Below are 17,483 nucleotides of genomic sequence, written 5' to 3' on the forward strand. Positions count from 1 at the left end.
CCAATTTCATACGGACAATTTTTATTAGGTGACTAAGTAGGTATAGCAGGGCTACGCCATGCTTAGTTTTGCTATCCATACTAAGACCTTACTCTGGTCGCTGATTGACAGGTCCTCCGACGTTCCTGATCTTCGGAAACGTTTGGTTCATGATCCAGTCACTCAGAGGCCAACTGAAAACTGAGCTCAAGAGATATCGCCAAACCTACGGAGATATCTTGGGCTTCGTTCTCCCGAACGGCCAGACTGCTGCACACCTCTTCAAGTACGAGGACATCCGTGACGCGTGCGCTATGCCGGAGTTCGCCGGCAGGCCTCAGTCGTTCGCCACGCTACTGCGGAGCTACCAGCAACAGCTGGGGATTGCTTTCAACGAGGGCTCTTCCTGGGCAGAGCACAGACGCTTCGCTCTGCGCAACCTGCGCGACTTCGGCTTCGGTAAAAAGTCGCTGGAAGAGACCGTCCTGGACGAGTTCGAGGAACTGGCCGACGAGATTACGCAAGAGATGAAGGCGCCGATGAAAGTCAATGGGCGCTTTGGCGTGTACGTGCTGAACATCCTTTGGAAACTAGTGGCTGATCAGCGACTGGATCAGAACGACCCAAAGACCCAGGATCACGTGGCCACAGTCAGCGAGTTCTTTCAGGCGATCGGACCTCGCTGTCCACTGAACGTGGCTCCGTGGCTGAGGCACTTCCTGCCGGAGAAGAGCGGTTACTCGACTATCATCCGTCACCGGGAGTCGACGGCGGCAATGTTCGGTCCCCTGGTCAAGGAGCATCGACGTACCCTGGAGCGCTCCAGCCCGCGCGACTTCATCGACCAGTTCCTCATCGAGATGGAATCACCAGACGCCGAGGCGCGGCAGTTCACCGAGCGCAACCTGGCCATCATCGGCATGGACTTCTTCGTGGCCGGCGTGGAGACGACCACGAGCACACTGACCTGGGCGCTGCTGCTCATGGTCCTCCACCCGGACGTGCAGGCGCGCGTGCAGCGTGAGATCGACTCGGTGGTCGGCCGGCGCAGCCCGTCATACGCTGACCGGGTGCGGATGCCATACACGGAAGCCACGCTGACAGAGCTGTACCGACGCACGGCCGTGTTCCCGCTGGGTGTGCCGCGCCGGGTCACCCGTCAGGTTACGTTCCGCGGCCACACGTTCCCTGAGGACACGATAGTGCTCACGCACCTCGACGCCGTGCATATGGACCCCACCTACTGGGGAGATCCGTACACCTTCCGGCCAGAGCGCTTCATCAATGCTGACGGCACCTTCCGGCGCGACGAGCGTGTCATCCCCTTCGGTGTCGGGAAGCGGTTCTGCCTGGGGGAGACGCTGGCGCGCATGGAGGCGTTCATGCTGTTCACGTGCCTGCTGCAGAGGTTCCGGTTCTCCCCTGTTCCTGGACGGATGCCGACGATGAACTTCAAGCCGGGAGTCGCACGGCAGCCCGAGGACTTCGTGGTGAACGTTGAGGTACGCGAACAGTTCTGAGACGCAGCTGCGCTGCGGGACTCTCAAACAGATCCAGTGCTTTTATGCAGCATTGCAGTCGAGGGAGGTTTGGTCAATCGTTGTCATTTTTAGCACGTGCTATTTTTGTGGCACGTGCAAAAAATGGCAACGATTCTGCTATTTCTGACAACGATGAAGCCGATTTCACTCCTCAGCGAGGAAATCACGATTTTGGAGAGATAAGCACTGATTTTCGAAAAGAAGTGCTGCCATCTGGTGCAAGAAGAAGTCAGCTTTAATATGCCCGTTGTTTGTATGGTAGTTTGTTTTGTGGCCTGAAGTTGAAACTTAAAATGAAGCATCCGAAGATGATCGATATTGATCGAAAACATGATGTTGATGAAAAATAATGCGTTTAGTTGAGAGAGTAGGTCATTTTATCCAGATGCAGTAGTTTTGGTACTTCTTGAAATTATTTTTGCTAATTGACGGCCGCGCATCATCCGTCATTGCATGACGGTCGTCATAAACAAAAATAATTTCAAAAAGTAAACCACCGCTTCTGGATGAAATCGCCTCATCTTTCAACTTAACATATTCTTTTTTCATCAAAATTATGTTTTCAATCAATATTGATCACTTTCGAATGCAGCAAACTGAAGTTCCAACTTCAGGCTACAAAAAAGGGTATACCTACGTCAACGTCGGACTACCATACAAACAACGGCCATATTAAAGCTGGTTTATTCTTCTTGCACCAGGTGGCAGCACTTCTTTTCCAAAATCATTGCTTGTACCTTCCTATTTCCAAAATCGTGATTTCCTCGCTGAGGAGTGAAATCGGCTTCATCGTTGCCAAAAAATAGCTGATAGCGTTGTCATTTTTGGCACATGGTTGCCAAAAATGGCATGTGCTACAAATGACAACGATTGACCAAACCTCCTCCGACTGATTGTTCTGGAGTTAGTACTGGTACTGTAAGATGCATGTGTGCTACGGTGCGCCAGTAGTATAGTGAATGTTGACACAACACCGACACTAGTCAGCACAAACTGGATGTTTACCGATGGCACCACTAGCTGTCGGAGCTAATGTGTAAGATTAAAAGCCGTCTTTTTTATCTGACAATATCTTCTTGATGAAAAGTTAGGTATATATAGAGCGCACGTAAGAAACGCATAGGTACTATTTTAGCCGAAAATGTTGCAATGCGTACGTTACCCGCGCCCTGGTGGGGTCTGTTTATAACGCGACCTGGTGGGGGGGGGGCTATTTTTTGCCCCCCCTCGTATCTCCGAAACTACTGGACGGATCCGAAAAATTCAAACGGCGTTCGAAAGGCCTGTCAAATTTGTTGAGGGAAACCAAATTTTATTAACCTCGGGGTCACCGATGACGTCACAGGTCAGGTCAAAGATGAAATGTTTCACCGTTCACGGGTCTTCTAGGGAATGCGCTTTAACACCGAGGAAAACGCATTTTGTCGGGAATCAGCGATAGGGCGTCAGTTGCCTAGTAGATATGTTGCTGTTAGAGGTCACTGGTCGTACCAGGTCAGGTCACAGGTCAGGTCACCAAAGGTCACCAAGGGTCACCACATGAACCCAACTTTACTAAGGTTATGCGATGCATGTTTTATGGCCAGTTTTTCATTTCCAACTTAATGGTGTTGGTTATAAGACCATCAGGTACGGTTTAGGTTACTTTCTGGTGGAGGTCAGGTCAAGGTCAGGTCAAAAAAGGTCAAATTTCAAAGTTGATATTTTTGCATAAAATGGGTATTGATTCGATGCAGCTCGTCACGGGGAGTCTAATGGTGATCTTTGTTTTGCGCTACGAGGTCTAGAATTGCTGAAAATCGAGTTTGAAAATTTGACGTCATCAATTTTGAACAGTTTTTTCGCTATAACTTGGCCAAAAAAAGAGGTATCGATCTCAAATTTGGTATGTAGATAGAAGGCGGTAAGGACTATCACATATATTCTGGTTTTTCGAAATTCAAAAAACTTTTTGGATTTTTTGGCTATTATATTCAAAAAATCTATTTTTTGATTTTTTGGGGTCAAAATCCAAAAATTTCAAAAATCCGAGATAGCAGTTTTGTAGCCCTGTCCATTCTACAGCTTTTATGTTTGTATCATTTTTCTGTGTTTGCAAAGCTATAGGCCTGACAGCTCTTCCCGCGAAACCCTTTTTTGGGTCGAAAACGGCAGAACATGACGTCACTCTGACGTCATTTCCGGCCAGCCTATCATAGCCTTTGGAAAAATTTTTGGTCACAATGTGTAAAATTGATGTCCGGGAGGGTACTGAAAGTTTGGTGACGATCGGCGCAGTGGTTCTGGAGATATATCGAAAAGTCTGGAGGGGGGGCAAAAAATAGCCCCCCCCCCCACCAGGGCGCGGGTTATGATGAGTTGGGGTGACAGGGCGCACAGCACCGATGCAATGCGTGTATCGAAATGTCAAATAGTCACTATGGTTATTTACCTTGCTTAGAATAAAGATGTTACGCAAGCTAGGAGCACATCAAAGTTAGATTGTCACAAACCGCGTGTAATACATATCGATTAGGACTCCGACAGCGCTTCTGGCTCATTGCCACGACTTCGGGAAATGCTGACTCCGATTTCGTCTCGGAAACCATGTTGGTGCAAGTAGGTATCTTTGTTACAAAACACTTCCAGATGTTATAAAAATGAATTTCGAGCCACCTGTGGAGCTGAGACAATTACGTTGGTTTCTTTGGCTTAGTGCACTGCAGCAAACCATTTATTTTGCAAAATTCTGCTTGATGAGGGGTCAAACGCAAACTGACGAGGTCTTGTCCCCATGGCAACGACGAAGGATGCAGAAAAGCATATGCCGGCAAGGGTCAGTGAAGAAAGAAACAAAAACATCACTTAAAAAGAAGCCAACATTCTTTTACATACATTGTATTCTCTCATTGTATATGCAGTATGCACTACATGTGCATCATCCCAAAAACATTTTACGTCAACCACTCCTTGATTAGGAATATCGCCATAATGACCCCCAATCCTTTACCCAAGAAAGACAGCTTAGCAAATGATACCAGCTGACAGGGCTATCATCTAATCAGAAAACTTTATGAATCACTTTCTGCACAGCCCATTGACCGTGCATGATGTTATGTTCACCCACGGCCACAGCCCCTCATAGCTTCCACTGATCAGCGACGAACGATCTTGAGCCAGGTTCCATCCTTCTCCTGGGTCTGCGCGAACCCAGGGTTCAGGACCGGTTTCACCTCTCCGGACTTGGGGCCCGTCACCAGCGAGTACTTCCTCAGCAGCGCCACCAGTGCCACCTTTGCCTGCAGCAGCGCGAACCGCATGCCGATGCAGTTGCGCGGTCCCTGACCGAAGGCCAGGTAGGTGTACGAGTTGCGCAGCTCTTTGCCATTAGACAAGAACCGCTCCGGGTCGAAGGAATCCGGGTTCGGGTAGAGATCTGCGTCGCGCTGCATGGCGTACGGCATCATGTACACCATGCTGTTGGCCGGCAGAACCGCGTCCGTCCCAGGGATGGTGTAATCACGAGTCGAGGCGCGAGTCAACTGCATCCCCGGATACATCCTTAGGGTCTCCATGACAACGCTCTCAAGGTACGGCATGCCGCTGTTGACCTTGTCAAAGTCGATGGGGGTGTCGTCGGACGTCAGCACCTCGTCTATCTCAGCCTGGATGCGTTCCTGCACCTCCGGGTGAAAAGCGATCTCACGCGCTGCCCACGTCAGAGAGTTTGATGTGGTGTCGTTCCCGGCGAAGAAAAACAGAAGACACTGAGCCGTGATTTCGTCGTCGGTGAGCTTCCGTGTCTGACTTTTGTCGCTGCGCGAGTCGATAAGCAGCTGAAGGTAGTCATTGCGACGACGTTCTGGGTGTTCTTCTCGCTCCTTGATTGCTCGCTTTGCGATGTCGACGAAGAAGTCCAGGGCGTCATTCGACAGCATCATAGAGGTGAGGTCAAACCGATTCTTTATAAAGGACGGCAGGTACATGATGCTCATGAAAAGAATAATCCTGAACAAGGATGGAGGGGTCCTCAGCAGCACAGCTTTCTTTGCGATGGCTGATTCTGGATTGCGGATTGAGTCAGCTTCCAGTCCGAAAGCTACCGATGCTATGGTATCCATGGTGTATCTCGCAAACACGTCTTTGACGTTGATCTCTCCGTCTTTCTGGGACTCCTTGAACATCTGGTCCGCAAGGGTGTTTGAGAGCTCTTCCAAAATAGCTGTCATGCCACGAATTTTGCCTGTGGAAAAGGTGGGAGTGGAAATACTCCTGACATCTTTCCACTGCTGACCCGTCAGGTTGGTTATCATGCTCGAGAAAATCCCGTGGCTTGAGTTGAACGAGGTAGGCTGTCTCACTGGAAATGTCTCGAAGTCCTTGACCAGAATGTTCTTCAGCATTTCTGGATCGCTGACCGAAAGCGCAGGTCCAAGCCAGTCAATCATGGCCATACATCCTCCAGCGCTTTTTGTCTCATCATACAGGTTTTGACAGCCTTCCTGAAACTTGTAGAAGTCGAATCCGACATTTCCCATGGGGAAGCGGTACGGCTTGTTGGCGACACCCTTCCCTTTCCAGAAGTTCTTGTGGCGCGTCAGATAGCGGTAGATCAGCGTCAGGAGCAGCACCACGAGACCTATCGTAACCGGGCTGAACACCAAGGATGCCAGCCAGCCGAGCCAGCCGAGAACCGTCGACAACATGGCTGACACACCGTGATCAGGTCACACGAGTTTCAGACAGGTCTGGCGAAGAACACAGCGCTGCACTTCTCTCTTCTGCACAATAGTTAGATGAGCAGGGCGTGTGACGCTCCCGTCACCAGCCCCTCTCCCACTGCAGTGGTCCGTGCCGCGGCGGCGGGGCGGCGGCGCGCCGGCACCCGACGCTGAGTCATCGCGCCTATCGCCAAGGTCACCGAACCCTGCCCCGGACGTGGGGAGATAGCAGAGCCGCCAGCTGTTGGACGTGCTTCCTCGTGATGAAACCGCTTCACATCTGGCCTTAGATAACCAAGCGATGACCAGCTGGTGCTCAACCCGGCACCGCCTGGGCTATTTCCGTACCCATGACTGTCTGGGTTTTGCTCGAATTCGACCCCTCCCCTTGCTATCTCGAGAACCAATGGCCTTATCGGGCCCAGCCAGGCGGCTTTTGAAAGCTCTCCACGAGATGTTCCCAGGAATTAAGATTTCAAGATGGTGATCAGCTTTCGAGTGAATATCAGGTCAAAAGTCAAGTTCTGGGGTATCTGTATAATGACGAGGCTTATGAACGGCGGAATCATCAGCTTCTGCCCGAAACTACGCTTAAGTGATCTCAATGCTTTGTGAAGACACCCTGTGAGCATAAGTATCATACTTAGCAAGCAAGGTTTGAGGTCGACGTCTTACGTCATGTCAGGTCACAAACAGTCACATTGAGACAACAATCGACAAGAGTTGCAATGCCTCTTTAAAGGATATTTTCATGCTTACTTTGAAGGCAGTGTGTACACTTCATCTTGAGCTTAGTTGAAGAAGCATTGCCCCGCACCCTGCTGGGGATGTTTTAGCACCCCTTTCCCCATATATTTCCCTTTCACCATAAGTTTTAATGCCTGCCATAGCTACACCGAGCGACCGATCGCTCTTAACCCTCGCCCCGTTGGGGGGGGCCATTTTGGCCCCCCCCCTGTGGTTTTTCCTGAATAGCAAGAAAACGGCGGCGCGCAGCGCCGCCAAATTTTCAGTACCTTCCCGGGCATCAATTTGACACCTTCACACCAAATTTCAAGTCTTAGGTCACCTTAGGTCAGGAGTTATTGAGGTCAAACTGAGGTCATGTTCGAGCAAAAATGAGCAAAAAACATGCAATCTTGAAACGCTCACCAAATCTACAGTTATCAAGCAATTTCAAAGTTCTTTATATGGTCTAGTAGACAAAAGGCGGCGCTACAAAACTGCTATCTCGGATTTTCAAAATTTTTGGTTTTTGACCCAAAAAAAATCAAAAAATTGATTTTTTTAGAAAAACTTTGAAAAAATCCAAAAATTTTCCGAATTTCAGAAAAACCGGAATATATGTGATAGTCCCAGCGCTCTTCTATATACATACCAAATTTCAGATCGATATCTCGTTTTTTGGCCAAGTTATAGCGAAAAAACTGTTCAAAAATGATGACGTCAAATTTTTGAACTCAATTTTTAGCAATTCTAGACCTCGCACGGCAAAACAAAGACCACCATTGAACTCCCCGTGACGAGCTGCATCGATTCGATACCCATTTTATGCAAAAATATTAACTTTGAAATTTGACCTAATTTGACCTGACCTTGACCTGACCTTGACCTGACCTTGACCAAAACGTGATCTAAGCTGGCCCCAAAGGCTGCCTGACCCATATAATCGCATTTGTCATGTAAAATGGCCCATAAAACATGTATCACACGACACTTTCATATTGTGACCCCCCCGTGACCTGACCTCTGTGACCTGACCTGGTATCAGTGACCTCAAATAGCAAAATATGTGTTTGAAGGACATTTCCCCATCGATGATTTTCAATGAAATGCATTTTACTCGATTTTACAACGCATTTCTTGAAGTGCCTGTAAACGGTGAAAATTGGACCTTTGACCTGACCTGTGACGTCATCGGTTTGACCTAGGTCAATAAAATTGGGTCACAAGGTAGTTCCCCGTTGGGGCTATCCAACGCCGTTTACCGCTTGTCGCTATGTTGCGTGGTTCTCGAGATCTTAGGGGGGGGGGCCAAAATGGCCCCCCCCCAACCGGGCGCGTTGCTCGGCAGAGCCCAACGGGGCGCGGGTTAAGCTTTCAGCGAAGTCATAAAAGCACTAGGTACATTTAGGGTGGGTGTCAAGGTCACCTGAAGGTCAGGTCAGGTCATTGACTTTTGGTGACCTGGGGTGACCTCGGTTCACTTTTTCGAGTTTTACATGTTTCTAGGCTAGTTTTTGGAGCTGAATTCGAATTTGGCAACCATTTGAACATTTATGAAGTAGTTTTGGTGCTTTCGTAACATGTTACGAAGCTATCCGAGGCGGTTGACACGTATTACGAATACCCGTCACAACCCCTACCGGTTGACCTGACCTGACCTGACCCGACCTGGTCTAAATGCTTAACCTTCCAGGCGGTGGGGGGGGGGGGCATTTTTTGCCCCCTCATGGTGTGTCAAAAGTGGAAATAGCCGGTGCGCCGTCTGGCAACCCGGCAGCCCGCCGCCATAGGGAAATTCATGCTTTTTGTCGCTTTTTCGCTCCTTGTGAGTCACTTGATCTAATTAGAGCTTAACTAGGAACGAGGCGGGTCACTTGGACGTATTCGGGAGCCGAATACGGTGTTTTGGAGCCAATACCTGGGAAACCCTACCCGCCCAATGCGATTTTCTAAGAGTCTGCATGCCCAAATTAACGTTGAGCGCGGCCATTTTCGGTCGGTTTTCCGCGACCCTGTGGCGAAATCGCCTTATTTATTCAACCAGGGTGGGCTAACTCGCTTAACTAGGAATGAGGCGTTGAAGAGAATTATTCAAGGAACAGAGCTGTGCAAAAATATTTTTTGTATTGTCACAACTGTATCCGCCCTCGAACGATAAATATTGTTGACCCATCAGAAACATATCCCCTGGAATGCGTTTGGACTTGGCTGGATCTAATATTAGCGAGTATCTGCTAATGCAGTTTCTTGGCTTACACAGTACGCACACAAGCATACATACTTCCTGCCCTTGGTTATTCCTCACTTGAATGAAAATTTTGCTATAATAACTATTCCAAGCAGTTAACAGGTTTTAGTGCAGTGTCAAGTCGGAACCGTTCAGGGCCGCCAGTCTCCCCGGGCGCCGCCGGCCGCCGCGCCGCCGCTCTGGCAGGGTGTTTGACTTCATATCTCTGTCGCTAGAAAAGTTGTGGACCGATTTACTTGATTCTTGCATGAAAAGATCCGCCATTAAATTCTTAGCAGATAACGAAAATTTGACGTCAATTGCACGATCCGCTGCCCATATTGTGGTACTGCCATCTATTGACAAGGCTGGCGAACTTAAGCCGCGGGCGGCTATTTCCACTTTTGACACCATGCTTTAGTTTTTTCGATATATCTCGAGAACCGCTGCGCCGATCGTCACCAAACTTTCAGCACCCTCCCGGGAGCAGCTAGCGCACATGGTAACCAATTTTTTTTCCAAAGGCTATGATAGGTTGGCCGCTAATGACGTCAGAGTGACGTCATTTTTTCCATTTTCGACCCAAAAAAAGGTTTCGCGGGAAGAGCTGTCAGGCCTACAGCTTTAGAGATACAGAAAAATGTTTCATACATAAAAGGTGTGGAATTAAAAGGGCTACAAAACTGCTATTTCGGTTTTTCGAATTTCTTGGATTTTGACCCCCAAAAATCAAAAAATAGATTTTTTGAATAAAATAGCCAAAAAATCCAAAAAGTTTTTTGAATTTCGAAAAAAAACCTGAATATATGTGATAGCCCCTACCGTCTTCTATCTACATACCAAATTTGAGATCGATACCTCTTTTTTTTTTGGCCAAGTTATAGTGAAAAAAAAAAACTGTTCAAAATTGATGACGTCAAATTTTCAAACTCAATTTTTAGCAATTCTAGACCTCGTAGCGCAAAACAAAGACCACCATTAGACTCCCCGTGACGAGCTGCATCGAATCGATACCCATTTTATGCAAAAATATCAACTTTGAAATTTGACCTTTTTGACCTGACCTTGACCTGACCTCCACCAGAAAGTGACCTAAACCGTACCTGATGGTCTTATAACCAACACCATTGAGTTGGAAATGAAAAACTGGCCATAAAACATGCATCGCATAACCTTAGTAAAGTTGGGCTCATGTGGTGACCCTTGGTGACCTTTGGTGACCTGACCTGTGACCTGACCTGGTATGACCAGTGACCTCTAATAGCAACATATGTACTAGACAACTGACGCCTTATCGCTGATTTTCGACAAAATGCGTTTTACTCGGTGTTATAGCGCTTTCCCTAGAAGCCCCGTGAACGGTGAAACATTTTATCTTTGACCTGACCTGTGACGTCATCGGTGACCCCGAGGTCAATGAAATTTGGTTCCCTTCGACAAATTTGACAGGGCTATCGAACGCCGTTTGAATTTTCCGGATCCGTCCAGTACTTTCGGAGATACGGGGGGGGCAAAAAAGTGCCCCCCCCCCCACCGCGCGGAAGGTGGCTGGTAGGCCCACCGCCTGCCGGGTTAAAGACATCATCTGTGATCAAAACTAACACGATATTGGTGATCAGCACCCCGGAAAACCACATAGCAGCCACACTTTACGACTTTCTAACAGGTCCCGATTTTCCCGGTTTTCGGGTCATTGACCTGACCTGGAAGGTCACCCGATGACCTAGGACCTTAAAATTGGGTATTATCGGCTTCATCTCGTGACGGGCAGCACGCTCGTTTTTTCCGCGAAGCTCTAGCTCGATCAGGGGCCAAACGCGAGGGGGGGTCGTACCAACCCCCCCTTGTGCCGCCGAAGGACGCAAAATGGCCTGTGCCGGCGAGGGTTAACCCGCGACCAAGTGTGTGTGTGTGTGGGGGGGGGGGGGGTGTTTGAACACCCCCTCCGGTTTTTCGCAGATATCTCAACATCAATTCTACACATGTTGTCAAAATTTCAGACCAAGGTCATTCAAGGTCAGGTCACCAGGTCACTTGAAGTGACCTCACCTCATAAAAAGTTTCAATGTCTGCCATAGCTACACCGAGTGACCGATCACTTTGAAACTTTCAGCGATTGATGAGGGTAACAGTATCTATAAAATGTTTACCTCGGAATTTTGATATCGGTGACCTAAGGTCAGGTCAATTTTGCGGCCTCTCCATTATATGTCAAAGGGAGAAAATTGAAAAGCGTCTGTTTTGCACGAACGCTATTCTAGACACTCTCAAACATCGATATGTAGGTAAAATTGACACACTGAACCGGAAAATGGCAACTGTGACCCCTCGTTATGTCCCCGAGGTCATCTCAGGTCACGAAAAGAATCTAACAGTTTTTCGCTAATAACTTCTGATAGAAGCGTGCTAGAGCGCTGAAGACGCCTTAGATGTGTTTGCCTCGACGTTGCGGATCGACTGATATGCAACATGACCTTTTCCGGTCAGGTCATGACCTTGACCTGAGGTCAAATTTTCAAGTTGACCTTTCCAGGTCAACTTACAGTTCGTTCGACGCGTCTCGACGAGAGGAACACGATGCTGGCAAAAGTAATGCCATTGCTCTTTTGAGTCAAAAGTTATCGCCGAAAAACCGATTTTCGTAAAAACGGCTATTTTCGGAGTTTTTGCCCTCTGGAGGCTAAGCCTTTGGCCTGAGGTCAAATCTGAGAACATTATTCAGAAAGGCCTATAAAAGGGCTATCGAATGCGCTTTTCCGCGGCGCTGTAGCTCTATCGGTTCCCGAGATAGCCGTTGGCAGTTTCCAAAATGTTGAAATAGTCAACATTTTACCTTTGGTGACCTCTGGTGACCTGACCTTTGACCTGACCCAAAAAATGACTGAGTGTTTTCGTCCTTGTTTTTGACGTTCTTTCGATTGCCGCTTACCGCGTGTCGCTACGTGGCCCAGGAGCCGAGTTAGAAGGGGGGATGTTCAAACACCCCCCACACCAGGGCCTCGTTTCATAAAAGGAATTACTTACGGCGTTCCGTCAATAATGCCAGATTTGGCGTATTTGATGCCAATTCGGTTTCACAAAGCCGAAGACCGGAGTAATTCACGCCATCGAAATTACGGAGCATCGTTTACGGCAAATGCTCGATTCCGGACCAAGTGATGCCAATTGGGTTTCATAAAACGACGTAATTAACGCCAAATATTTTATCAAGTTCTTGATATCAGTGATGTAAACTACGCACAAAAAAGTTGCGTGATTTTGAATTAATGTTAAGATTCGAAGCTAATTTTATCTTTTTTTATAATGTTGAGCCCGGTGATGAAGAAAGAACAGCCAAAATGAGAAAAAGAAACTGCAAATCTTCTGTACCAGTCACTTTTTGTGGCCACTGTCGGAATTTTGTTTATTCGGCGCACCGCGCCACTTTCGTAGTTAGGCACCTCCGCTTAGCTGGCTTTCTGCTGTTTTCAATGATTGATTTAATAAAGGATGGTCAGCAAAATCGATGTTGTTTCTTTCATAAATAATTTTTACTATTTAAATTCAACATAATTGTGTTATAATGTCTTGTGAGAAAATAAGTGTTGACATGAAATTGTAATTTGTAGGACGCTTGATAAATTACGGTAACTACGCAAATGTGCTTATAGTTACGGAGGTGTAAACAATTCCAGTTGTGGCTTTGTGAAACGGCTTCATTTGCGCTCCGTAGTTTGAAAGGGTGTGAATTACGGAAAGGTGTAAGTTACGGCAGAGCTTTATGAAACGAGGCCCAGGTCGTGGAAAATCCAGACTGACACTGGGGCGCGGGTTGATAATGTTTACTCGTATTTTGGCATATGTCGAAAAGAGACGCATTTAACTCTTCCCATTAAATTATGATGGACAGGTCGGTGAAATGCTCTGACCAAAAATAAGAAAAACCGGTCACCGATATCAGCATTCCGGGATTGATATTTTATTTTTTGCATTCTGTTACTCTAATTAATCGAGCATTGGAACTTAGCATGGTGTGTCAAAAGTGGAAATAGCCGGTGCGCCGTCTGGCAACCCTGCAGCCCGCCGCCATAGGGAAATTCATGCTTTTTGTCGCTTTTTCGCTCCTTATGAGTCACTTGATCTAATTAGAGTTTAACTAGGAACGAGGCGGGTCACTTGGACGTATTCGGGAGCCGAATACGGTATTTTGGAGCCAATACCTGGGAAACCCTACCCGCCCAATGCGAGTTTTTTAGAGTCTGCATGCCCAAATTAACGTTGAGCGCGGCCGTTTTCGGTCGGTTTTCCGCGACCTTGTGGCGAAATCGCCTTATTTATTCAACCAGGGTGGGCTAATTCGCTTAACTAGGAATGAGGCGTTGAAGAGAATTATTCAAGGAATAGAGCTGTGCAAAAATATTTTTTGTATTGTTAAAACTATATCCGCCCTCGAACGATAAATATTGTTGACCCATCAGGAACACATCCCCTGGAATGCGTTTGGACTTGGCTGGATCTAATATTAGCGAGTGTCTGCTAATGCAGTTTCTTGGCTTACACAGTACGCACACAAGCATACATACTTCCTGCCCTTGGTTATCCCTCACTTGAATGAAAATTTTGCTATAATAACTATTCCAAGCAGTTAACAGGTTTTAGTGCAGTGTCAAGTCGGAACCGTTCAGGGCCGCCAGTCTCCCCGGGCGCCGCCGGCCGCCGCGCCGCCGCTCTGGCAGGGTGTTTGACTTCATATCTCTGTCGCTAGAAAAGTTGTGGACCGATTTACTTGATTCTTGCATGAAAAGATCCGCCATTAAATTCTTAGCAGATAACGAAAATTTGACGTCAATTGCACGATCCGCTGCCCATATTGTGGTACTGCCATCTATTGACAAGGCTGGCGAACTTAAGCCGCGGGCGGCTATTTCCACTTTTGACACACCATGCTTTAGTTTTTTCGATATATCTCGAGAACCGCTGCGCCGATCGTCACCAAACTTTCAGCACCCTCCCGGGAGCAGCTAGCGCACATGGTAACCAAAATTTTTTTCCAAAGGCTATGATAGGTTGGCCGCTAATGACGTCAGAGTGACGTCATTTTTTCCATTTTCGACCCAAAAAAAGGTTTCGCGGGAAGAGCTGTCAGGCCTACAGCTTTAGAGATACAGAAAAATGTTTCATACATAAAAGGTGTGGAATTAAAAGGGCTACAAAACTGCTATTTCGGTTTTTCGAATTTCTTGGATTTTGACCCCCAAAAATCAAAAAATAGATTTTTTGAATAAAATAGCCAAAAAATCCAAAAAGTTTTTCGAATTTCGAAAAAACCTGAATATATGTGATAGCCCCTACCGTCTTCTATCTACATACCAAATTTGAGATCGATACCTCTTTTTTTTTGGCCAAGTTAAAGTGAAAAAAACTGTTCAAAATTGATGACGTCAAATTTTCAAACTCAATTTTTAGCAATTCTAGACCTCGTAGCGCAAAACAAAGAGCACCATTAGACTCCCCGTGACGAGCTGCATCGAATCGATACCCATTTTATGCAAAAATATCAACTTTGAAATTTGACCTTTTTTGACCTGACCTTGACCTGACCTCCACCAGAAAGTGACCTAAACCGTACCTGATGGTCTTATAACCAACACCATTGAGTTGGAAATGAAAAACTGGCCATAAAACATGCATCGCATAACCTTAGTAAAGTTGGGCTCATGTGGTGACCCTTGGTGACCTTTGGTGACCTGACCTGTGACCTGACCTGGTATGACCAGTGACCTCTAATAGCAACATATGTACTAGACAACTGACGCCTTATCGCTGATTTTCGACAAAATGCGTTTTACTCGGTGTTATAGCGCTTTCCCTAGAAGCCCCGTGAACGGTGAAACATTTTATCTTTGACCTGACCTGTGACGTCATCGGTGACCCCGAGGTCAATGAAATTTGGTTCCCTTCGACAAATTTGACAGGGCTATCGAACGCCGTTTGAATTTTCCGGATCCGTCCAGTACTTTCGGAGATACGGGGGGGGGGCAAAAAAGTGCCCCCCCCCCCCACCGCGCGGAAGGTGGCTGGTAGGCCCACCGCCTGCCGGGTTAAAGACATCATCTGTGATCAAAACTAACACGATATTCGTGATCAGCACCCCGGAAAACCACATAGCAGCCACACTTTACGACTTTCTAACAGGTCCCGATTTTCCCGGTTTTCGGGTCATTGACCTGACCTGGAAGGTCACCCGATGACCTAGGACCTTAAAATTGGGTATTATCGGCTTCATCTCGTGACGGGCAGCACGCTCGTTTTTTCCGCGAAGCTCTAGCTCGATCAGGGGCCAAACGCGAGGGGGGGGTCGTACCAACCCCCCCTTGTGCCGCCGAAGGACGCAAAATGGCCTGTGCCGGCGAGGGTTAACCCGCGACCAAGTGTGTGTGTGTGTGTGTGGGGGGGGGGGTGTTTGAACACCCCCTCCGGTTTTTCGCAGATATCTCAACATCAATTCTACACATGTTGTCAAAATTTCAGACCAAGGTCATTCAAGGTCAGGTCACCAGGTCACTTGAAGTGACCTCACCTCATAAAAAGTTTCAATGTCTGCCATAGCTACACCGAGTGACCGATCACTTTGAAACTTTCAGCGATTGATGAGGGTAACAGTATCTATAAAATGTTTACCTCGGAATTTTGATATCGGTGACCTAAGGTCAGGTCAATTTTGCGGCCTCTCCATTATATGTCAAAGGGAGAAAATTGAAAAGCGTCTGTTTTGCACGAACGCTATTCTAGACACTCTCAAACATCGATATGTAGGTAAAATTGACACACTGAACCGGAAAATGGCAACTGTGACCCCTCGTTATGTCCCCGAGGTCATCTCAGGTCACGAAAAGAATCTAACAGTTTTTCGCTAATAACTTCTGATAGAAGCGTGCTAGAGCGCTGAAGACGCCTTAGATGTGTTTGCCTCGACGTTGCGGATCGACTGATATGCAACATGACCTTTTCCGGTCAGGTCATGACCTTGACCTGAGGTCAAATTTTCAAGTTGACCTTTCCAGGTCAACTTACAGTTCGTTCGACGCGTCTCGACGAGAGGAACACGATGCTGGCAAAAGTAATGCCATTGCTCTTTTGAGTCAAAAGTTATCGCCGAAAAACCGATTTTCGTAAAAAACGGCTATTTTCGGAGTTTTTGCCCTCTGGAGGCTAAACCTTTGGCCTGAGGTCAAATCTGAGAACATTATTCAGAAAGGCCTATAAAAGGGCTATCGAATGCGCTTTTCCGCGGCGCTGTAGCTCTATCAGTTCCCGAGATAGCCGTTGGCAGTTTCCAAAATGTTGAAATAGTCAACATTTTACCTTTGGTGACCTCTGGTGACCTGACCTTTGACCTGACCCAAAAAATGACTGAGTGTTTTCGTCCTTGTTTTTGACGTTCTTTCGATTGCCGCTTACCGCGTGTCGCTACGTGGCCCAGGAGCCGAGTTAGAAGAGGGGATGTTCAAACACCCCCCACACCAGGGCCTCGTTTCATAAAAGGAATTACTTACGGCGTTCCGTCAATAATGCCAGATTTGGCGTATTTGATGCCAATTCGGTTTCACAAAGCCGAAGACCGGAGTAATTCACGCCATCGAAATTACGGAGCATCGTTTACGGCAAATGCTCGATTCCGGACCAAGTGATGCCAATCAAGATTACTTTACTACTCAGGTTGGTTCACTAGGGAAATAAAGGCGCCGTAGCTACGTCACGGATTTGGTAGCAATCTGGTAGCAATGTTTGCAGACATCAATGGCGCAGGTGTTGTTTGATCGTCGCCAATACTATTTTACTGCACTATTTTGTTATTTCACTGCAATGTATTGTACATTACATTTGAAAATTAAAATAAAAAAATATTCGTAACCCAGCAAGTCAGTTATTCTTTGAGGCAGCACTCTGTCAGCATTGAGCCTTCAGAATGTGTTATTTGATAGACTTTCCCACATTTTCTACTCTTGTGGAAAACTTTCTTAGTCATCAAAAATGTATGCACATATGAATAATTAGAACTTCATTTTCAAAGTTTTATAGAAATAAGATTTCACATAACAATAACATTATCATAAGGCTACCTGTCCATTTCGTCCAACCAATTAAATATTCATCCAGCAGAAGGCAGGTATGTACCTCTGAGAAGGTACTGATATCTCTTATCTACACCAATATTTCAGGAAAATGACAGAGACTGAGAAGCTATTAACCCGCGCCCTGGTGGGGGGGGGGCTATTTTTTGCCCCCCCTCCAGACTTTTCGATATATCTCCAGAACCGCTGCGCTGAT

General features: G+C 47.0%; 2 protein-coding genes across 2 annotated transcripts in view; one reads left to right on the forward strand and one right to left on the reverse strand.

Annotated features, from left to right (window-relative positions):
• LOC122386412 (methyl farnesoate epoxidase-like) overlaps window positions 1-17,483 on the forward strand; it is a 28,601-nt gene that overhangs the window by 590 nt on the left and 10,528 nt on the right. The window contains exon 2 of the mRNA XM_043375588.1: window positions 112-1,481. Coding sequence (XP_043231523.1) covers window positions 112-1,481 — 1,370 coding nt within the window. The remainder of the gene's footprint in view (window positions 1-111; window positions 1,482-17,483) is intronic.
• LOC122386415 (cytochrome P450 3A31-like) lies at window positions 4,382-6,571 on the reverse strand. The gene has a single exon (XM_043375592.1). The coding sequence runs from the start codon at window positions 6,203-6,205 to the stop codon at window positions 4,655-4,657; it is 1,551 nt and encodes a 516-aa protein (XP_043231527.1). The 5' UTR covers window positions 6,206-6,571; the 3' UTR covers window positions 4,382-4,654.

Source organism: Amphibalanus amphitrite, unplaced genomic scaffold (genome assembly GCF_019059575.1).
Source record: "Amphibalanus amphitrite isolate SeventyFive unplaced genomic scaffold, NRLGWU_Aamphi_draft 000250F_arrow, whole genome shotgun sequence".
NCBI lineage: Eukaryota > Metazoa > Arthropoda > Thecostraca > Balanomorpha > Balanidae > Amphibalanus > Amphibalanus amphitrite.

Bases quoted from the DNA above. Each gene is read 5' to 3' on its own strand.
- LOC122386415 (XM_043375592.1), bottom strand. From the start codon at position 6,205: ATGTTGTCGACGGTTCTCGGCTGGCTCGGCTGGCTGGCATCCTTGGTG.